The sequence below is a fragment of the Pipistrellus hanaki genome (genome assembly GCF_964339955.1).
Source record: "Pipistrellus hanaki genome assembly, chromosome: 15".
Taxonomy (NCBI): Eukaryota; Metazoa; Chordata; class Mammalia; order Chiroptera; family Vespertilionidae; genus Pipistrellus; species Pipistrellus hanaki.
This window is the reverse complement of record NC_140517.1, coordinates 29,823,673-29,846,973: the sequence shown is the minus strand read 5'-3', so window position 1 is coordinate 29,846,973 and position 23,301 is coordinate 29,823,673. Positions and strand designations below refer to the sequence as shown.

Here is a 23,301-nt window from a genome sequence, read left to right as displayed (position 1 = left end):
AGGCCAAGAGATTGCCTAGGACTACATTTAGGAGTAGATGTCACAGGAAAAGATCCCCTAGACCACTACCACAAGCATACAAACAGAAGTAGGATATAAGGAAACAAATCCTTGGGTGAAATAGATTGAATATTTTGTACACACCCTAAATAAAAGCGACTGTTACACTTGTGCAGCAGGAAGACTAGAGGCCAAGTGATCCCATTCCCATTCGGATGGACCTCAGACAGTAACAGGATGGAATATGTGTTTGCCCTGGATCAGGAGGAAACCACCTGGGGAAACACTTCCTGTTAGACTCTCTCCCTGTTGTTTCCAACAGAGGTAAAGAGCAAGGGTCCCCCAAAACAATCTAGCCCCCGATGTGAACTATATCTCCTGCCTCTCAAGGTGTTTGTGGGGGAAGGGTGGATTGTATTCAGAGTTTATGAAAAATTTATCCAGATGCTTAAATGGCTGAGTATCCTCAGAAGTGTATTATTCTGCACTGTCGATACCCATGCTGATGTCTGGTGGTATTGTCGGGGACCATTATGTTCGGTCTTGCCCAGCAATTGGAACAGAACTTGCGCTCTAATACAGTTGACTATCCTTTTCACTTTGGCATATCATAACCTTTTACGATGGACAAACAGACTAGGAAGAAGAGAGTCCAGGGGGCTCCTTTAACTCCCATATTTACAGAGATTCCTTTGGGTTCAGGAGGAGTGTCAAGGAGTTTAAGGTTAAAAATTAGATTGCTGCAGGATTTGAATCTGTCCTGTTCTGGTGGTCAACCATCAACAAAAATGTGGATTGGATTAATTATATTTACTATAACCAGCAAAGGTTTGTTAACTATACTCAGATGCAGTTAGAGGTATAGCCAAACAACCAGATGCCACCAGCAGGATGATGTGGGAGAATAAGTTGGCCTTGGATATGATTCTGGCAGAAAAAGGAGGAGTATATGTAATGTTGGGGGACCAGTGTTGTACACTCATCCCTAACAACACAGCTCCAGACAAAACCATTACTAAGGCCCCACAGGGACTGGCAACTTTAGTTAATGAGTTCGCTGAGAATCCTAGAATTGAGGATTCTTTCTCTGATTTACTAGAGCAATGGTTTGGAAAATGGAAGGGGATGATGGTGTCTATATTCATCTCTTTGATAATTGGGTTAGGAGTTGCCATAGTGGGGTGTTATATCATCTCATGTATGAGGAGTCTTATCCAAAGGTTAATTGAAACCACACTGACCAAACAGCAAGATGATCTCCTCCTTCTAAATACTGCAGAGCATGAAGTCAGCTAATGCTGCCGAGTTTGAAGAAAAGAGTTACATCCTAAGAAAAGGGGGGAATTGTGAGAATAAACAAGTAATCTTTTCTGTCAAAGAAGCGAGTGTAGGCAACCACCATTTTGAAATGGCAAAGGTCAACTACTCCCTTTTTCCCTTTAAGTTAGCCAATCACAAAGGAATGTGAATCTAAGCTCTGACCAATCAAGAGAGGGACAGATTGCCTGTGTCAGAGATAAAACCCAAGCAGATCGCCCACTCAGTGTGCATGCTACCAGACTCTTATTGGCTACACATCCTCCTGCAGGAGCCTTATTGTCTGGGTCCTGACTAACCTTTGTGACCTACCAGGACCCTTGGTTTGTGGGCTCACCTTATTTATAACAGGTTGGATTAAATAATTGAATGGATACCCTCTCCCCTGGGAACTGGACTTTAGATCACTTCACAACTGACATTCCATTACTGTACACTCCTTTTCAATAAGACCACATTCCACTTGCTAAGACCATTATCTTTTCCCTTGGGATTTTCCCAGGATCTGTACTTGCCCAGAGAATTCTCTGCCCAGAAAAATCCATCTAGAGTCCTTTAAAATCTCTGATTCCTGGTCCCTGGCTGCCGGCAGTATTTTGTAGCTCAGCCCTTCTGGTTGTCCAGATGATCTAATCTTACCTGATAAAAGAGAAACATGCAAATTAACCATCACTCTGCTATGCCCACAGCCAATCAGAATGAGTATGCAAATTAACACAAAGATGGAGGTTAATTTGCATATGTTGGCGCAGAGCAGTGTAAAGCCTGCTATGAGAGGAAAGGGGCAGATGAGGGAGCTACTGGAGTGATGCTCCAGACAGAAGTGAGAACCTGCTGGCTTCAGGCTGTCTAGGGGCGGGGACGTGCCAGCTCTTGGGTGGCCAGAGTGCAGGGACATGCCAGCTCCCGGGCAGCTGGGAGTGAAGCCAGGGGAAGGAAGACCTATTCTTGCATGAATATCGTGCAACAGGCTTCTAGTAAATTCACAATTCTTTACCACTTTCCACCTCTGTAACCCTCCTTCTGTGATCCTAACACTCGGTGCTTGAATTCGGTGATTGAATTCTGCCTAGGAAAGAATTCAGAGCCAAGACTTCAACTATAAGAAAACATCTATCTCTATATATTGGGTCGGCAACTAAGTAATTGCGGGTTTCACACATATATGGCTTCAGTTGAATTTTTAGGTTTGCAGACGTAGTACAAATGTAAAACACATTTTGTTATTTGATAGTTGGCTATTCAGCTGTTAATCAGTAAAAAAAGTTTTTTGATCTGTTTTGTAGTTTTCGCTTGGCGTTCGTTGAAAAATGGAAAATCAAAAGGAACATTTTCGTCATATTTTGCTTTTTTATTTCCGCAAAGGGAAAAACGCTTCGCAAGCTCATAAAAAGTTATGTGCTGTTTATGGTGATGAAGCCTTAAAAGAACGGCAGTGTCAAAATTAGTTTGCCAAATTTCGTTCTGGTGATTTTTCACTCAAAGATGAAAAACGCTCTGGTCGTCCAGTTGAAGTTGATGACGCCCTAATCAAAGCAATAATCAATTCGGACTGTCACAGTACAACACGTGAGATTGCAGAGAAGCTTCATGTATCACATACATGCATTGAAAATCACTTAAAACAACTTGGCTATGTTCAAAAACTCGATACATGGGTTCCTCACGAACTGAAAGAATCACAGTTAACGCAACGCATCAGCAGCTGCGATTTGCTAAAGAAACGTAATGAAAATGATCCATTTTTAAAACGACTGATAACTGGCGATGAAAAATGGGTTGTTTACAACAATATCAAGCGGAAAAGATCGTGGAGCAGGCCAGGTGAACCAACTCAAACAACATCAAAAGCTGATATTCATCAAAAGAAGGTTTTGTTATCAGTTTGGTGGGATTACAAAAGAATTGTCTACTTTGAACTCTTACCACCCAACCGAACGATCAATTCTGATGTCTACATTGAACAACTAACGAAATTAAACAATGCTGTTGAAGAAAAGCGGCCCGAATTGACAAATCGAAAAGGTGTTGTATTCCATCATGACAATGCAAGGCCACACACATCTTTGGTCACTCGGCAAAAATTAATGGAGCTTGGTTGGGATGTTTTGCCACATCCACCATATAGTCCTGACCTTGCACCATCTGATTACTTTTTGTTTCGATCTTTACAAAACTCCTTGAATGGTAAAAATTTCAATAATGATGATGATGTCAAATCGTACCTGATTCAGTTTTTTGCTAATAAAAACCAGAAGTTTTTTGAACGTGGGATTATGATGCTGCCTGAAAGATGGCAAAAGGTCATTCATCAAAATGGGCAATACATTACAGAATAAAGTTATTTAGTTCCATGAAAAAATTGTCTTTGATTTTCTTTAAAGAATCCGCAATTACTTAGTTTCCGACCCAATATATAAGTCTAGTGACCATTACTACAGAATGGCCAGAACGACTGGAATAACAGATGGCTATGATGCACACTGCAGCAGCCAACCAGTGTGATCCAGGCCCCCATTGCCACCACCCCCGCAACCCACTGAGGCCCCTCCTCGCAGCTGGCCCTGCCCCTGATTAGTTCCCCCTACCCCTCTCTCCCATTCTGAGGTGCCCAAGAGCTGCCCTGAGGCCTAAAGCCCCATCGGGGAGGGGCTCAGTTCCTCTCTATGCTCCTCCAGACCTCAAGAGCACCAAGTTATTGTACAAATGCAGCTGCCACAAGGGAGGGCTGGCCAGGAAGTGGAAGGAATGCACAGCAAAGAGGGTAAGAACTGAGGAAAAACCTGCCTGGAAGAACCCACACTGGGGGCAGCCATGCCCCTCACCCCCAACTCCAGCCCAGCCCCACAGGCAGTCTGACAAATGCTACTGTGAGGTGGGTGTGGAGAGAGCTCCCCGGGCACATGAGGGGGATGCACTTCACCTCTTGCATGCCCACGGCGTGACCACCCACCTGTGCCACAGCCACCGCCTCCTTGCACTCACACTGCCGCCACAGCCTCCTCCTGCGCTGTGCCCCTGGCCGGCCTCAGGCACTTCATTCTTACCCCGCCCTGCCTCTGCCTGTTTACAATGATTGGGACTAACAGGACAGTCTGGCCCAGTGCACAAGCACATTCCCGCCTTCTGTTGCAGCCAGCTTCCTGGGTCACCCACTCTGCGCTGACAGATAAGGCCGACCTGGCTCGGGGTATGCCCGGAGGCCTAGTTCTCAGAAACCCAGAGCCCAGTCTATAGGAGGGCCCTCTGTGGAAGAAGCACACTACAACTCCTGTGACCCTGATGCTCATGGAGGAGACTGAGGGAGGGCAGGAAAGAACACACCTCACTGGTGCTCTGGGGGCGCATGTGTAGATCCTGGTCTTGGGGGACCTGGTAGAATGTACACCAACTGTCTGCACCCCCTCCCCCTGGCCAACCCCACCCCTGATCACACCCCCCCATCCCAATTGGGATTGGGGCCAGCTGGCCAACTTCCCCCAGCCAGCATCACTCCCGATTGGCTCCTCACTGGGGGACAGGGCCAGCTGACCTCCCACAGCTTCTCCCCCCAGCCGACCTGGCCCAATGCCCCCCGTGGAGACAGGTCAGTGGACCCCACCCATGCATGAATTCATGCACTGGGTCTCTAGTATGTGTATATATATATATATATATATATATGCCTAATATGCTAATTGTCCCTCCAACCATTCAATTATTTGACCAGTCACTATGAAACACACTAACCACCAGGGAGCAGAGGCTCCGACCGGTATTTAGCTTGCTTCTGGGGTCTGGTTGATCAGGACTGGGCAAGACGGGCAAGACATGCCCTGGATCCCTCTTGCAGTCCCTCCCTGGCCAGCCAACCTCCCACAGTCCATTTCCAGCCAGCTGGCCCTGATTGGCCCTGATTGGGACTGGGTGAGATAGGCCAGTCACACTCTTGTAGCCCTTCCCCAGTCTCTCCCCAGCCTTGATCATGTACCGGTGGGGTCCCTCAGCCTAGCCTGTGCCTTTTGCAACCTGGGACCCCTTGGGGATGTCAGAGAGCCAGTTTCAGCCTGATCCCTGCAGCTATGCCAAGGGACCCCATCAGTGCACAAATCTGTGCACTGGGCTTCTAGTCTATATATATAAAAGCCTAAGCAACCATTATGACCAGACAACCAGACAATCAGCCAGCAGCTATGATGCACACTGACCATCAGGGGGCAGATATTCATTGCAGGAGCTGCTCCTTGGTGGTCAGTGCACTCCCACAGCCAACCTCCTGCAGTCCCTCCCCCCAGACGGTCATCCCTGATCAACCCTGATCAGGACTGAGCGAGATGGCCCTGATCAGCCCTGATCATTGGCCAGGCCAAGGAATCCCACCCATGCATGCACTAGGCCTCTAGTCCTATATAATACAAAAAGGCCTAATATGCTAAGTTCTGGTCATCCGGTTGTCCATTCAACCAATCAAAGCATAATACGCTAATGCTATGCTAAGACTGCTCAGCCACTCACTATAACATGCACTGACCACCAGAGGGTAGATGCACTGACCGGTAGGTTAGCTTGCTGCTGGGGTCTGGCCAATTTGGACTGGGTGAGATGGGCTGGACATGCCCTCCTATGGTCCCTCCCCAACTGGCCAACCTCCGCTATCTCTCCCCAGCCCTCATCATGCACTAGTAGGATCCCTTGGCCTGGCCTGTGCCCTCTTGCAATCTAGGACCCCTCAGGGGAAGTCGGAGAGCCGGTTTTGACCAAATCCCAAGGGACCCCACTAGTAAACGAATTTGTGCACTGGGCCTCTAGTTTACTTATAAAATCACAGAGGTAGAATAAGTAATTTGTGGAAGAAATGGACTGAGGAACCAAGTTATGGGGCAAAGGAAGGGCCCTTGAAGCTTGGGAGTGAAGAAGATAATGGTAATGTGCCTAAGGGCTGGGGGAGGGGAAAGGGAAAGGAAAAGGTGCATGCGAGCTTGCTCCTGGAGGAGGAGCATGCTGGGTCCAGGGTTTAAAGGATGGAGATTTTTAGGGCAGTCCCAGGGGAAAATCTTAAGAGACATCAGCTTTCCTAGTGTGTCCTTTCAGGGTCTAGGTGGCCACTGATTGATTGGCCTACGCTAGAGCAGGGGTTCATTATCCAATGCAGCTGGTCCTAAGGCTAGCTGTGGCTGGTTTTGCTGCTTTGCTGGGCCTGGAGCTGAAATACAATTGAGACCTAGAAGTTATCTCTATGGAGGAAAGGTCAGGGGAGCCAAACCCAATGACCAGCGATATGCTGGGGGGGAAAGGTCACCTTGGGGGTGAGGTCCCATCCTACAACTGTCCTTCGCTGGTCACCCAGGGCTTTCCACTCTGGTGACCTTCTGTATCTGGCCCATCGTTCTTGCTCTGCTCATGTCTGTCTAACTGCCTATCACACTTTGATGTCATCACCCACCAAGAGAAGCTGGAAATGTTAGTTTTTATGATGTTATCTCCTGGTTTTTAAGTACTGGCAACTGACTTTTAAAATTTAACACTTTGAAGACCAAATAAAACATGTCCAATGGTAGGATCAGGCCCTGGGGCTTACTGGTTTGTGTTCCCCATCTTAGAGACTAGGCAAGCTGAGGGTGGAGATGCCTCAACTTGGACGCCATTCCAGGACATAGTGCCTTGAAATGAACACCACTGTCACTCTGTCCCAGGCTTTTTCTATTCCTGGGACACTCCAGGCATGTTTCTGCCTCTGGGCTTTTGCAGCAGTTGCTCCTCATCTGGAACCCTCTTTCCACATGTCACCAGGGTTATTCCCTTATATTCTTCAAGTCCTGACTCAAATGCCACCTTTTCGTGTGGCCTTCCCTGGTCACTGTGAGAAATGCTCACCTGTCCAAATTCAGAGACACAGTATGGTGAAAACAAGGCTTTTAAAACATTCTTGCAAGAGCGGGCATCTGTCTGGTTGAACAGGCACACACAGAGCAGCGATCACAGGCTATTTATCCCTTGGGTGTGAGTTCCTCCTCCGTTCCTCATTGGCTGAGCACTGTGGGGTTAATAGTTTTCCTCACACTTGGTCTATGTCTGATTGTCTCTGACTGTGCCATTAAAAAAAGGTCGGGGGGGGGGGGGCTGAGGCCTTTTCTAGTTGTCTCTACCCCCACCCCCACCCGCCACTCCCCACCCCTCCCTTCCTGCTCCAGCTGAGGCAGGTGTTTCATCCTGGGTTCTGGGGAGTTCCCACCGAGGTGCTGGTTCACATACACAGTTCTTTGTTCCTGTGTCCTCTTCCCTCCTCCCTACATCCGGTCTGCCCTGTCAGTTACCGGTTCCATGAAAAGTTGACTGTGCTGGAGATAGGTCACAGAGGCCTGTTTTCTACAATCACCCTATTTAAAACCATACCTGCCCTTGGCCTTTTCCATTCCTTATATAATTTTATATATATATATATATATATATATATATATATATATATATATATTATTGATTATGGTCTCACATAATTGTCCTTATTCCCCCATTCCCTGTTGTGGGGTTGAACTCTGGGTTCAAAATAAGACAACCGGAGGCTGATTAATTAATTTTAAAAAAAGCAGGCAAGGATTTATTGAACTGGCCAGGACAGTCACAAGAGCACCACACACAGGTGGACTCCAAATGACTGCACCATTTCAGGGGTAGGCAATTCCTTTTAAAGGTTTAAATCGCAAGAATTTTCCTTTTGTTCCTAAATCCTAAAGACTAAATTCTAAAGACTGGGAACAGCCCGTAGGGTTGGTTCCCAGTCACATCCTGCTGGACATTGGAATGTGGCCCTATCTTGCGATAGTGATAACACAGAAGCAGAGCTCAGCGGTTAGACTCTAAAGGTTATCTACAGTTTCTTCTTTTTTTTTTTTTAATATATTTTATTGATTTTTCTTACAAAGAGGAAGGGAGAGAGATAGAGAGCTAGAAACGTCGATGAGAGAGAAACATTGACCAGCTGCCTCTTGCACACCCCCTACCGGGGATGTGCCCGCAACCAATGTACATGCCCTTGACCGGAATCAAACCTGGGACCTTTCAGTCCGCAGACCGACACTCTACCGCTGAGCCAAACCGGTTTCGGCGGTTATCTACAGTTTCTATCCCTGAAGCTACTGAGTCAGTGGGAATCAATCTCCTGTGGTCCTGGTACCAGCCAAGGGAAAATTGCCTTAGCCTCCAGGTCTCCACCTGGAAGCTAAGGTAAGTATTCCATGTTTAATCAGGCAGGAGCCAGACTTAGCAGGGTTAAAATTCAAACAGCAGTTTTTACCAAAGTATGGTTGCCACTATATTTCATTCCCATCCCAAACCCCTCCCTAGATATGCCCCCCGCCAACCCCCGTTGTCCATGGCCACTGGCTAGGCCCACATGTATGCACACAAGTCCTTTGGTTGATCTCTTCCCCTTACCCCCATCCTCCCTTACTTTCCCTCTGAGGTTTGAGAGTCTGATCGCTGCTTCTCTTTCTCTGGGTCTGTTTATGTTGTTCATTATTTCTATCTTTAAAACATATTCGAGGAAACTTCTTTGCTTTTTTAACTTTCTGCTTTCCTGCTGGCTTCCTCTGATGGCCCGGGGGCTATGCCCGCTGCTGATCTGCTGACTAAGAGGAGAATTCCGCTGGAGGCTTGGGCACACGTCGGCAAAGGGGTGGAGAAATATGCACCAAGTAATGACGGTTTTCTTTTCTCTTCTCTTTTTTCTTTTTTGTTTGTAAGCACAGTGAAACTAAATTTTAAGAGACACTGGACGTCATTAGTGTGGATATCATCCGTTTATTATAAGAGAGACACAGAAATTATTCACGTGATGAAAGGTTTCAGAACTTCAGTGGAATGGCAGCGTCACATGATGCCGCTTCAATGGTGATTTATTCTGTCTACATACTTCCTAGAATGTCACATTCCAAATAAGAAATCGTTCTTGTTGCCTAGAACCACTTCACTGCCTCGGTATTCTGGAGGAACTTTATCTCCAACTCTCATGCTAACTTGTTGAATCTCTCAACCCTTTCCTCAGAGCCCGATCCAACAGCGACCACTGATGCTCGCAATTCTTTTCCTGGAGATTTTCCTGGAAGCAAATGCCTCCTTGGTTACAGCACCCACCACACTCCTTCCCACCAGTGCTTGGTCCGAGGGAAGGACCTTCCACAGGCCTGTCGGGCACCACTCCGCCGCCGCTGCCCGCTACCGCTGGCTGTCCCCTCGGCCAAAGGGAGACCTCAGCCCGGCGCTGGCCCCGTGGACCGGGGCCGCTCTGCCGCCCTGCTCCCCAGAGGGCTGCAGCTGTGCCCCAATTCGCCCCCAGGTGATGGTGCCGCCCATTTCCGTGGTCACCCGGAGGGAGGCAGAAGTAATGACTTCATAGGAGTCTCTTAAGAGAGATTGTTACAATTAAGCCCCAAATAATTGATTATCTGTGTAGACTTAGTGGGACAAACACAGGTGACCAGGAGTCAGCAATAACGGCCAGTCCCCTCATTCTTCAATGTCTAGACAGCTGAACCAAACCAGAACACATGACACAAAAGACAGAATTAGTATGCAATCACACAGGGTTTATTTACCTACTAGAGGCCCTGTGCACAAAATTCATGCATGGAGGGGTGGCGGGGGGGTGTCCCTCAGCCCAGCCTACACCCTCTTCAATCTGGGACCCCTAGAGGGATGTCCACCTGCCCATTTGGGATCGGGCCTAAACTGGCAGTCAGACATTCCTCTCACAATCCAGGACTGCTGGCTCCCAACTGCTCACCTGCCTGCCTTCCTGATTGCCCCTAACCACTTCTGCCTGCCAGCCTGATCAATCCCTAACCACTCCCATGCCAGCCTGATTGATGCCTAACTGCTCGCCTGCCAACATGTTTGCCCCCAACTTCCCTCCTCTGCGGCCTGGTCACCAGTAACTGCCCTCCCCTGCAGGGCTGATAGCCTCCAACTGCCCTCCCTTGCAGGCCTGGTGCCTCCCAACTGCCCTTCCCTGTTGGCCATCTTGTGGTGGCCATCTTGTGTCCACATGGGGGCAGCCATCTTTGACCACATGGGGGCAGTTATTGTGTATTGGAGTGATGGTCAATCTGTATATTACTCTTTTATTAGATAGGATAGGATTGAGGCCTGGTGCATGGGTGGGGGCCAGCTGTTTTTGTTTTTGTTTTTAACTAAATCTTTATTGTTTAGATTATTACAATTGTTTCTCCTCCCCCCCCCCCCGCCTCGCCCCCATATCTCCTCTTCACCTGGTCCCCACTCCACCTCTGCCCTCCCCTACCCCCCCCCCCACTGTCCTCATCCATAGGTATATGATTTTTGTCCAGTCTCTTCCCGTACCCCCCACACAGACACCCCTTTCCTCCTGAGGATTATCAATCCCCCCCATTCTATGCCCCTGATTCTATTATATTCACCAGTTTATTCTGTTCCTCAGAATTTTAATTCACTTGACTTTTAGATTCACTTGTTGATAGATGTGTATTTGTTCATAATTTTTATCTTTACTTTTTTCTTCTTTTTCCTCTTTTTAAAGAACACCTTTTAGCATTTTATATAATACTGGTTTGGTGGTAATGAACTCCTTTAGCTTTTTCTGATCTGTGAAGCTTTTTATCTGCTCTTCAATTCTTAATGATAACTTTAAGAATTGGGTAGAGTAATCTTGGTTGTAGGTTCTTGCTATTCATCACTTTGAATATTTCTTGCCACTCCCTTCTGGCCTGAATAGTTTCTGTTGAGAAATCAGCTGAAAATCATATGGGTGCTCTCTTGTAGGTAACTGTTTTTTCTCTTGTTGCTTGTAAGATTCTCTCTTTGTCTTTTGCTCTTGGCATTTTAATTAAGATGTGTCTTGGTGTGGTCCCCTTTGGATTCCTTTTGTTTGGGGTTCTGTGTGCTTCCTGGACTTGTAAGTCTATTTCTTTCACCTGGTGGGGAAAGTTTTCAATCATTATTTCTTCAAATAGGTTTTCACTCTCTTGCTCTCTTCTTCTGGCACCCCCATAATTCTGATGTTGGTATGCTTGAAGTTGTTCCAGAGGCTTCTTACACTATCTTCAACTTTCTGGATTCTCTTCTCTTCTTACTTCTCCAGAGGAGTGTCCTTTGCCTCTTTGTATTCCAAATCTTTTACTTGATTTTTGCGTTCTTCTAGTCTGCTGTTGGGTCTCTATATAATATTTTTTTATTTCAGTCAGTGCATATTTAATTTCTAGTTGGTTTAGTTTCTTTTTCATATCCTCAAGGGTCTCATTAAATTTATCGGCCTTTTCTAGGAAATTATTGAAAAACCTTATAACTGTGGTTTTGAACTCTATATCCAGTCTTTTGTTCTCCTCCATTTCTTTTGTTTGAGATCTCCTTCCTTTTCTCGGCATTTCCACTGCTTCCCTGAGGTGATAGGGTAGCTTGTGGGCCTGGGTGTCCTATATGGTTCAATGGGTCAGCCTCCCCAATTACCTGAGGTAGACACTCTTACCCCTTTGTGGACTGTGTGTACACTCTTGTTGTAGTTAAGTCTTGATTGTTGTTGGTGTCACTGGGAGGAATTGACCTCCAGGCCAATTGGCTGTGAGGACCCGCTGTGTCTATAATAGAAGAATTGCTGTGCTGGAGACATGTTTATGGAAGAGGACTTGTTCCCGTAGGGCTTTGGTGCTCACTGAGTCTGTCTTTTGAATGTGTCCCTTATGAGAGTAGTTGAAATCTGGTGTTGTCTCACACCAACCACTATATACACTAGTTTCTGGATCTCCAATGGGGTGTAGGTCAGCTACTGTCTGAGGCCACCCAGCAGGAGCTACCACTAGAACTACAGTTTTCTTCTCTTTGCTTGGGATTTGGCAGTTTTGGAGCTGGAGCTGCAGTTTATTTTGTTAAACTGCCACAATATAGGCCATTTATATGCAAAAGCAGCTGTGTGGGGTCTGGGCAGGTTTGTAGAGTGTGCAGGGCGGGGCCTCAAGGTGGGGCGGGGTCCTAGGACATCACTAGTCTAGGGCGTGGCAAACAGCGATGGCTGCCGTCAGCCATCTCTGCCTTTCTGTGTTTCCAAGTCCCTGCGCTCCAGTGTAGTAAACAATGATTGCTGCACGCACCTCTGCAAAAAAGTCACCCTCACTTTTGGACCCAATGGTCAACAAACCAGCCTCTCCCCGTAGGTGTCTGGGTCCCCCGAGTGACCCCAGAAACTGGATTTCAGAGTGATCGGGAGCTTGTTTCCCTTTGGGTTGAAGAAAAGCCGTGTGCCCACTCATCCGCCACCAGCCCGATTCATGTGCCTCCGTACCTAGGCTTTTAAGCTTTTCAGCGCTTGTGCTCCTTTCTCTTTTGGCCAGCTTTCCCATGGTTCTGGGTGATAGACATTTTGTCTTTTAGTTGTAGTTTTGAAATTGTTGTATGGGGTGGGAGATTAGTTGTTTACCTATGCCGCCATCTTGGTTTTTCTGGGGACCAGCTGGTTTGCCCAGAATGGTGTCCTGGATCAGGGTGGGGGTTCCCTTGGGGCATACAGTGGCCTGGGTGAGGGGCCTTTGGCTATTTTCAGGCCAGCCACAACCCCTGGTGACCCAAGTGAAGGCCCTTGTCTGGGATTTATTTACCTTCAACAATTGAAACTTTGTAGCCTGGAGCAGAGCCAAGCCTCCTGCTTGCTTGGATTTGTTTGGATTTATTTCTGTTTGGATTTGTTTACCTTCTATAATTGAAACTTTGTAGCCTTGAAAGGAGGCTTAGGCCAGCAAGGGCAGGCAGAAAGCTTGGCTTCTTTCGTTGCCTGGGAAACCCAAGCTTCCCTCCTCCTCTGTGTGGCTGTAGCCATCTTGGTTAGGTTTATTTGCATTCTGGCTGGTGGGCGTGACTGGTGGGTGTAGTGGAGTAAGGGTTGATTTGCATATTACTTTTATATTAGGTAGGTTTCCTAGTGGGTCCTAGGCTCCAGCAAAAGCCACCCGGCAGTGCACACTGAAGGACAGTGATGAAAACAGAGACAGGCAGGAAGCTGCAGTTGGTTCTGGCTCACACAGCAGAGCAATCAGGGGCTTATCTCTCTTTGGGACGTGGAGTTCTCCTCTTATCAGGCAGGAGACCACAACTGAAGACGGTCCCGGGGTTATATAGACTGCCGAAAACAAGTTGTATCCTTATCATTGTGAGCCAAACGGTGTGCCTTATGCTGGGAGCAGGGCGTTTACACTTTAAGGACTCAGAGCTTTTACATCAAGATATTGGGGTGTTCATTAGTTTTGGAAGTTACAGAGTATTGGGCGTTTCCATACAGCAAACATTTCACACAATAATTAGAGGGGTTACGCTATTATAACAGAGAGGACTCTGTGTGTGTGTATGTGAGTGGGGGGAGGTGTCTTGGTGTGTGTGTGTGTGGAGGAGAGGGAATGAGGGGAATCAAAGGACCAAAGGGATTGAGGAATGTCCCACTATTCCTTGGATTCCTTTTAACACCTCCCTGTCTAACAGTGTAAGGCGAGCACCCACCCTTTGCCTATCCCCTCCTCCCTTCCCTCAACAATAGAAGATGCCTGGAGTGCAGATTCTGAAGATGCATTTAAGAATCATTTCTCCTATCCTCCTGAGCTAGGCCTTCTTAATCAATAAACCTTTCCTTGCTCCAAACTCTGACCTATTGAATATTGGCCTTTCTTTTTGAGATTAGTAAGGAGCTAAAAAAATTCCTTGGCAAGTGGAATGAGGAAAACTGAGACAGATAGTTTTAAAATGGCTGCACAGTTTACAGCCAGATAATAAATCGCAATATCTTTCCTAACCAAAGTCACTTAGGAACAAATGGTTTACACATTCAAGACCATGTGGGGCAGACCCACCCTGGTTCTGGTTCCTTTCCAGCGGCATTCTTTGAAGGTGAAACTGACAAAAGAAAGACCCTCATTTTTATTCACCAGTATATCAGAGGACACACCTAGAAAGCTGATGAATATTCTGTTGAGACCCTCACCTAAAACCTGAAACCTTCCTAAAATTCCTACCATTAGAAAACAGAAAACAACAACAACAACAAAAAAAACCTCTAAAGACAAAGGATGCCAGTGCTTGCTTCCCCTTGAGCCTCCCTCCCCATCCTTCCTCAGGGTTTACCTTTGCCTTCTTTCTCCTAAGCTCTAAGGGTGCCGATTAGAGTTGCAACAAGAGGAGCAGAGGGCAGCAGCAGCTTGTCCCTGGCTGACTCTCTGGTCCTATCTCCAAGGACCCTCCTGCCTAACCTTTTAGTGAGTGAAAAAGCAGCTCTGCCTGGGCTTACTCCGGTTGCTGTGCTCTTGCTTTCTCCATCCTAAGACCTTCCTTTATTTCACTGTCCCAGCTTTAATAAACATACTCTCAAAATCATCTGGAGTCGTATCTTGAAATCTTTCCTGCACAAAGTCAAGAACCCACACATTCTATGCCAAAACTGTTTGGCTCAGTGGTAGAGCGTCGGTCTGTGGACTGAAAAGTCTCAGATTCGATTCCGGTCCGGGGCATGTACATTGGTTGCGGGCACATCCCCGGTGGGGGGTGTGCAGGAGGTGGCTGGTCGGTGTTTCTCTCTCATCAACGTTTCTAGCTCTCTATCTCTCTCCTTTCCTCTCTGTAAAAAATCAATAAAAATATATTTAAAAAAAAAAAAAAAAAAGAACCCACACATTCTAGACTGTGCTGGGCAGACCCGTCTCAGTCCCAGTTCCTTTCCAGTGACATTTTGAAGCATTAGTTACACTGAGGAGATAAATAGAAGCTAGGTAGACAGAAACAGGGACCACGATGGGGAGGAAGTAAAACCGGAGAACCCAGCTGGCAGAATGTATGGATGTTACTAAGACAGGCAGCTTGCAGTAACAGCTTCCAAGATTGTTACTAAGGCAGAATTCTTTACAAGAAACAATCAGAAGCTAGCAAAAAAAGCAGGTGCTCCTCTCTCTTCTCTCTGATGTGAAGCGAGGGGAGGTGGGGTGTGCTCCCTGCACCCAGGTGGCTTATTAGTCCACACATTGACTAACAGACTTTCATTCGCATGGATGCTGAACTACACCCAGCTACAACATGGAACGGAAGCTCTGGACACTGCCTGACCCCCAGCTGCACCTTTTCGAGGACTGGCTTCTCTCAAGAAACTTTGGTTCTGCTGTTTTTGTCCACAACTTCATTCTTCGATTTTGTGAGACCACCAACTCAGACTCAAACCCCACATTTTGCTTTAAACATGAACCTTAGGCCTTAATGCTCTAAAGGAATTTCATCTAAATTATAGAACCATGCCTGGCACATAGCAGGTGCTCGTGAAGTAGTTGTTAAATAATGAAAGAGCTCTTATCCCTCCACAAACCACCATGGTGGCATTGCGGGAGCTGAGGTGGGATGGTGAGGGCAGGTGCTGACAAGCCTGGACTAGTTTTGTCATAACTGAAGGAGGGATGGCTTGGAGTCTTGGGTATGAGTGGGAATTACAGGAAAGGAGGAGGGGGAAGGCTGCATATCTGGGATGGGGGTCAAGGAGCAGACCCTGTAGCCCCTTCCAGCCTGCCTCACTCACTAAGACAAGGATCTCCAACTAGTAGCTCCAGTGCCAAACCCAACTATTTTACATGTTTCCTTTAGTTCACAAAGTGTTGAAAGTTAATGGTTGCTAACATTTAAACATTGGGATATTTCCACAAAACAGGCTGCATCCCCAGCTTCTCTTAGAAGACCTCTCCTAACTGGACCCCATCCCCTTTTGGGGGAAGTTTTAGGAGGGGTAGGTCTGTCTCCCTGGGATGACCAAGGCCCCATCTTGCCCTAGTTTGAGGCTTCTTGAGAGGAAGTGGGAGACTCACAGTGGCAGTGGCCTCAGGCCTGGTTCGTCACCTCAGACCCACCTTCCACCCATGTGGCCACCATTACAGCACAGACACCGGAGAGTTGATCAGGGTGGAGTCTGTGTAGGAAAGATTGCCAGGACTGTCATCAGGTCATGTTAGGGGCAGGAGGGAGAAATAGTATAGTGAGGACTAGCTATAGTTAGGAGAAATATTAATCATATTGTTAACTGTGATTGTTTTGTTCTGATTAAAGAAAGGGCATTCTGACCTGGCTGGGAGTTAACCTCAAAATGCAGTCCATTCTCCTTGTCTGAGAACTGCTTATCTTCATGGAAAGATTAGCAACCTTGTTGCCAAAACAATGGAGTCCCGGAGGTGCCTGCCCTTTGCAACCCCCAGCCCACATCCCCTGTAACCTGTAACCATTTTACCTAAGTAACCTTTGTCCTTTTAACCAATATAAATAGCTGGTTTATGGGGGGAGAGGGCTAGAGCAAATTTCTGTGGATGACCTGCTGCTCTCCCATGCCTGCAATATCCTACCTAATAACGATGGAATATGCTAATTGACCCACATGCAATCACAAAGATGTTGGCACCCACAGCCAATAAGGAGAGAATATGCTAATTGGCTGCCTGCCCTCAAAGATGGCAGCACCCACAGCCACAGATGGTGCCACCCAGACCCTTCAGCCCCAGTGGGGTGGCAGGCACACAGCAAGGCCAGGCCCACTCCCAAGTAGGCCCAGCCTTGCCTCATGCCTGCCTCTGAAGTTCACCAGTCCCCTCAACCCCCCAGCCACCCAGGGCCAGCCCAAGGCACAGGCAAGCCTCAGATGGCGGCTGCCCACCGAGACTCAGGTAACCAGAGCGGCTGAGGCTTGCGCTGCCAGCAGTGGCAGCAGCAGAGGTGTGATGGGGCATAACCTTCTCCTGATTGCCAGGTTGCTTCCCATCCCTGAGGGCTCCCAGATTGTGAGAGGATCAACTAGGAGACGTCTCCCCTCCCCCACTCACCTCCAAGTGCTTGAATTTTCATGCATCAGGCCTCTAGTTAGAAAATAAAATGCTCATATATGATTCAACCCTGTCTCTGCTTAATTGGTTCAAATAGTGACAGGCAGCTTGGACCCATTCATTGTCTGGTTTCAGTCAGGGGAAAAGGCACAGTTAAGAAAAAGATTGGTCATGCTTTGTGACTCCCTCTGGAAAGACTTTGACAGGCAAACAACAGAGAAGACTGTCTTTGGAAATGCCTGCACAAAGAGGAACAGGAGATTTCTGAGATGCAAGATTCAGAAGAAGTAATAAACAGATAGAGACAGACAGACATAAAGCAAATGAGGCAAAACATGAAGAGCTGCTAAATCTGCCCAGGGGATTTGGGTTCATTGTACTCTTTATGCAACTTCTCTGTTGTTCAAAACGTTTAAAAGGAAAGTTGGGAAAATCAATAATAAGCCACAAGATAAAAATGACAATAAAAGATTAGAGGAAAAGTAAATTTAGGATCGGGTAACTTAAAGTTAAATAAAGAGCTGTGGCCAGTGTGGCTCAGTTGTTTGGGTGTTGTCCTGGGCACTAAAGAGTTGCTGATTTGATTCCTGGTTTGACCGCTGGTGAGGACATGCAGGGGGCAGCCAATTGATCAACGTAGAGCAATGTTTCTCTTCTCTCTCCTTTTCTTTCTCTTTAAAAATGAATAAATTATTATTTTAAAAGTTGAACAATTTAATTGAACTTAGGCAATGTGTTTATGCATATAGTATGTATTATATATTTCCTATTGTGTGTGTGTGTGTGTATATATATATATATATATATATATCTTACCTTATAAAAGAGTAATATGCAAATTACTCATCACTCTGCTCAAGCCACACCCACCACCCATGCCCACCACTCACGCCCACCCACCAACTGATCAGAATGAATATGCAAATCAACCCCAACCAAGATAGCTGCAGCCACAGAGGGAAGTTGAGAGGCTTGGGATTCCCCAGCAATAGAGGAAGCCAAGCTCTCCACAGACCCTTGCCGGCCTAGGCCTCCACTCAAGGATACAAAGTTTCAATTGTAGAAGATAAATAAATCCCAGATCCCAGGGCCTCCCCTTGGGTTGCCAGGAGGCGTAGCCAGCCTGCAAATCACCACAGGTCTCTCTCCCAGGCCGCCCCACATCCCAAGAGAATCCCCACCCTGATCCGGGACACCCTTCAGGGCAAACCAGTTTGCCCCCACCCATGTACCAGGCCTCTATCCTATCTAATAAAAGAGTAATATGCAGATTGACCATCACTCCAACACACAAGATAGCTACCCCCATGTGGTCAAAGATCCTGCCCCCTATGTGGACACAAGATGGCCACCACAAAATGGCCAGCAGAGGAGGGCAGTTGGAGGCAATCAACCCTGTAGGGGAGGGCAGTTAGGGTTGGCCAGGCTGGCAGAGGAGGGAAGTTGGGGCAAACAGGCTGGCAGGGGAGCAATTAGACATCAATCAGGCTGGCATGAGAGTGGTTAGGGGTGATCAGGCTGGCAGGCAGAAGTGGTTAGGGACAATCAGGAAGGCAGGCAGGTGAACTGTTGGGAGCCAGCAGTCCTAGATTGTGAGAGGGATGTCTGACTGCCAGTATGATTGGCTCTAAATGGGCAGTTTAACATCCCTCTAAGGGTCCCAGATTGGAGAGGGTGCAGACTGGGTTGAGGGACACCCCCCACCCCATGCACGAATTTCATGTACTGAGCCTCTAGTATATATATCCTTTTAGACAAAAGCCTGTATTCTTTTTTGCCCTCCCAAAATGTCTTCCTTTTTCTCTTCTTGGATCAATTGCCAGTCCCTGATCCCTTATGCATCTTCCTAGTGGTGGGTGCCTCCCACTCCTGGCTGCTCAGCCCTGGCCTGAGGGGCCCCGGGCTCTGTGGCTGGCCCTAGAGTTGGCAGGCTCCTGCCTGGCTGCAGAGGCAGTGAGATGAGTCTGCAGTTTTGAGAGCTTGGCTCTGTGGCCATGGGAGGCACTGACCCAGCAGCCTGCTGGCAGCCAGACCTCTGACATCTTAACGTCCCCACACCCCCCCCTTCCCATACCTCAGTGTCCAAGAAGGAGGTGCTGTGCCATTGAGAGCCAGCTCATAGGCCTGCACATCCCTGAGTCATTTGCCCACAGTCTCTCTCTCATTTTCAAAGGACAATCCTGGTGGGTACAACTGCTGGACACACTGCCTGCTAGGCAGCAATTATTCTCTCCGTGGAGGAAGCTGTGGCACATAGGAGTCAGTCACTTAGCCGCAGTCACACAGTTAATTAAGGGTCAAAGTTGGAATTCCAAGCTGCCTTCACATCGGGTGGGGGGGGGGAGGGGGGGAATGGAGTGGGGGTGACAAAGGACAACAGGGCCCCACATAACTTTGAAGAACAGACAGCAGGGTGGGAAGAGGGAATAAGACCCCAGAGAATATTTTCAGAACCAACCACTGCCACGCCCCTCCACTGCCCCACCCTGGGCCAGCCTCCATCCCCTGCCTCCTGGACATTACAGCCACCTCCTCCCTGGTCCCCTGCTCCTGTCCTGCCCTGCAATCTGCTCCCACACACAGCCAGAGGTAGCCCGTGAACCGCTGGGTCAGGTCAGGGCCTTCCTGGTTCAGCTCTCTTCGCTGTGCCTCATTCCTGGTAAAAAGCCAAAGTCCTCACCACAACCCATAAGTCCCCTCCAGCTGGTTGTCTGTCGCCCCCCTGGGCTCATCTTCTCTGCCTCAGCCTCTCACTCACTTGCTCATTCAGCACCAGCTACACTGGCCCCTCGCTGTTCCTCCAACCCCTCAGCTACCTTCCAGCCTCCGAATTCTGCTCTTACCCCTCCTCTAGGGACTTCCTCTTCCCACAGATGTACCCATATCCCATCTCATCTCCTTTCTTCAGGGCTTTGCTCAAACATCACTTTCCTGATGAAGTTTTCCTTGGTCACTCTATTTAACCATAGTTTCCACCTATAATATACCCCCCCCCCCAATCCTGTTCTGCCCTTTATTTTTTTCATAGCACTGGCATCTATCACCTCCTGACATAATATATGATTATACACATACCGATTATGTTTACTGTCTCTCTCTCTCCCCCTTTGGAATGCCAGCTTGGTGAGCATGGGACTTGGTCGTTCTATTCCCTCTGTGTCCCCAGCACTGAGCACAGGGTCTGTCTGATCCATGGTACATGCTCAGGAAATACTTGTTGAGTGAATAAATGAAAACCATTCTTGAGAGTCACTATATCCCAGGCCTCATAACAGATGAACTTGGTACCCAACTCTCCTTAAGTAGATCACACTTTGAGGGAACCTGTGAGGTCCACAGATGGAGAGGGAAGGAAGTCAGAGCCAGAAAGCCTAGATTCAGATCCTAGCTCCATCACTTTCTCACTATGTGATCTTGGGTAAACAAGTCTCCCTTCCTGGCCTCAGTTTCCCCATCTGTGCAATGGGGATAAAAATAGCACTCATGCTACAGGCTGCCCTTTGTGTGGGAAGCTGACAGCATGACTAATTCTGAAAGCTGTCCCCTTCCTGGAAGGGGTGAGGTGGGAGGGGCAAGGTTTGTGAATGCCAACAGTTAACAATGGAATGCTTGTAGGCAGCGGAACTCAGGCGTGAAAATTACATCCACCCCGAGGATTCCAGATAAAAGCCTCAGGTCTCAGAGGGCACGTCTTCCTGGGCATTCACATTCTTTGTAAATAAATGTAAATTCGCAGGATTTCTGCAACAAGAAATACTGGTTGGGAAATCCTTGTCCCTGCCGTGGGCAGCTGTGTGGGTTGGGGGATCTCTCCCACCTGCAGCTTCCGAAGCTAACACTGGATTCCTTTAAGACAACCTCTGGGCCACAACACTGGCTCAGGGGGTCCAATCAAAGTGCAGCACGGGGATCTAGTTTAGTAACTGAAAGGAAAGATTTGGGGTTTGCTTTGGACAATGGGGAATGCACATTGGAGACGGGGAAATTTCAGTACTTTGCCACCACGAGAAAGGCAGCCTGACGACAGAGCTAAAGCTGTAGAGGCCACAGACCAAGAGAAAGCTGAGAAGCAGAGTCAGCACCACGTTCAAACCACGCTCCGGTTCACTATGGAATTTTTAGTTATGGGATAAAGAAATCTGACTTGTTTGAGTGAGTTTTAATGTGTGTTTTGTTATTTATGACCAAGAAAAGCTAAACTGTTATACGAAGAAATTCCATGGACCCAGGATCACGGCACTGGGATGTGTGTCACGTGGTTTTACTTAGCTTGAGCCAATGCATGTCCTTTAGCTTCAACCAAACCAAGAGTCTCTAGAGGCCAATGAGTGCTTACCTCAGTCAGGTCACGGCTCTCTCTGCGGACAGTCTGGGTCCCGCTTGCCTGGACAGACGTCTTTGAAATGGACCTGTTCTCCTTCCCAACTTCCACCTTGAAAAGGGTCAACGAGCAGAGGGAGTCAAGGACTTGGTAGAGACAGAAGCGTAAGTGCAGGCCAGCAGAGGACTGTGGCTCAGGCGGACTAGGAAGTCCTGACGAGAAGGTGGCCCCAGCCTCCTTTTGTGGAGCGGCCTGCAGTCCCCCTGACCGGCTCAACAGGAGGCAGCGCACTGAGGGCGAGACAGCAGGCCCAGATAACAAGGCGCCTCGGTGGAAGGACAATGAGTTCCATCTAATCAGACTAGAGCGCGGCATCCCCCGGCCTCCGCCCCTTGCGGTTTTGACACATAAAATCCAACCGCAAGGACAGCGGAGGCTGAGTCCTAACCGCCCTGCTGTGGCTCCATCCCCCATTCCCACTAATAAACTCCCCTCTTTCTTGCTCACTGCGTCTGCCTAATTCCTTGAGCGACTCCGATCGTACAATAAGTGCCAGGGCAGTCTTCCCATCAAAGGTGGTGATGTGAGTGCCCAGATGCCTGCTCGGTGCCAGGGAAAAGTGGGGCACTTGAAGATTCCCCTTAGGGTCCTACACTTCTGCCCAGGTCCTCGGGAGGAAGGGGTATAGTGCTCCAGGTTTACAGGGCACCATGCCAACCTCTGGGCCTTTACACTTATTGTAAGAGCGGAGTGGCTCAAGGAAGAACAGACCCTTCCCAAACTGCCATTGTGCCTCAGTAATGCTTTTCCTCCTTGTGGTTTATTACTATCATGTCCATGGATCACTTAAAAATTCTGGAACATACGGAACCATTAAGACAACTCGAGATCAAGTGCTGGGGAGGAGTTAGGGAGCAATCAGGCCAGCAGAGGAGCTGTTTCGGGGATGGCCAGGCCAGCAGGGGGCAGTTAGGGGCCAATCAGGCCAGCAAACAGAGACAATTAAGGATGATCAGACTGGCAAGCAGAAGCTGTTAGGGGCGATCAGGCAGGCAGGTAGAGAGGTTAGGGATGATCAGATAGACTGGCAGGGGAGGAGTTAGGGGGTGGCTAGGCCAGCAGGGAGGCAGTTAGGAGGCAGCCAGGCCTGCAGAGGGGCAGTTAGGGGGCGACTAGGCCGGCAAGCAGAGGCAGTTAGGAGTGCTCAGGCAGGGAACTAGAGTGGTTAGGGACAATCAGGCAGGCAGGCAGGCAGGTGAGCAGTTAGGACCCAGCAGTCCCAGATTGCAAGAGGGATGTCCGACTGCAAGTTTAGGCCCCATCCCATAGGGGTTCTGGATTGGAGAGGGTGCAGGCCAGGCTGAGGGACCCTTCCCTCCCCCTCGTTCATGAATTTCATGCACTTGGCCTCTAGTAAACTTATAAAAACCCCAAACCACAGTAACAAGTGACTTTCATACCATCATTCAGCAGAGCAGTTGTCAGAACATGGATTCTGGAATCAACCTTGTTATATTCCAATCCTACCTTTGCTACTTGGGCAAATCTCTAAATCTGTGCTGTCCGTACCGTGGTTACCAGCCACCTGTGGCTATTGAGCACTTGAAAGGCAGCTAGTGTGACTTAGGAATGAGATATTTGATTTAAATTAATTTACGTTACATGTTAATGGCTGCTGCACTGGTCATCTCCAGACTAAAGTTTTGGTGAGGGTGGGGGTTTCCTGCCTCCTCTGTGAGATGTGATAGAGTGGAGTATTTGAGATCAAGTGCTCTGGAGTTAGGCTGCCTGGGTTCCAATCCCCATTCTACCATTTCTTATTGTGGGAAATGGGGCAAA

General features: G+C 48.1%; 1 protein-coding gene across 10 annotated transcripts in view; it reads right to left on the bottom strand.

The window, feature by feature from the left end:
* FXYD3 (FXYD domain containing ion transport regulator 3) overlaps window positions 1-21,904 on the bottom strand; it is a 39,860-nt gene extending 17,956 nt beyond the window's left edge. For 2 of the 10 annotated variants that reach the window (XM_084905094.1, XM_084905093.1), the window contains exon 1: window positions 4,271-4,935. Coding sequence is in view for 2 of the 10 variants with exons in the window: in XM_084905091.1 (XP_084761217.1) it covers window positions 21,478-21,837 (360 nt within the window). In the remaining 8 variants the exon portion in view is untranslated. Of the gene's footprint in view, window positions 1-4,270; window positions 4,937-16,139; window positions 16,695-21,477 lie in introns of those variants that run through there. The other 8 variants (XM_084905100.1, XM_084905099.1, XM_084905097.1 and 5 more) reach the window with 7 other exon arrangements.
* Window positions 21,905-23,301: the final 1,397 nt, after the last annotated feature.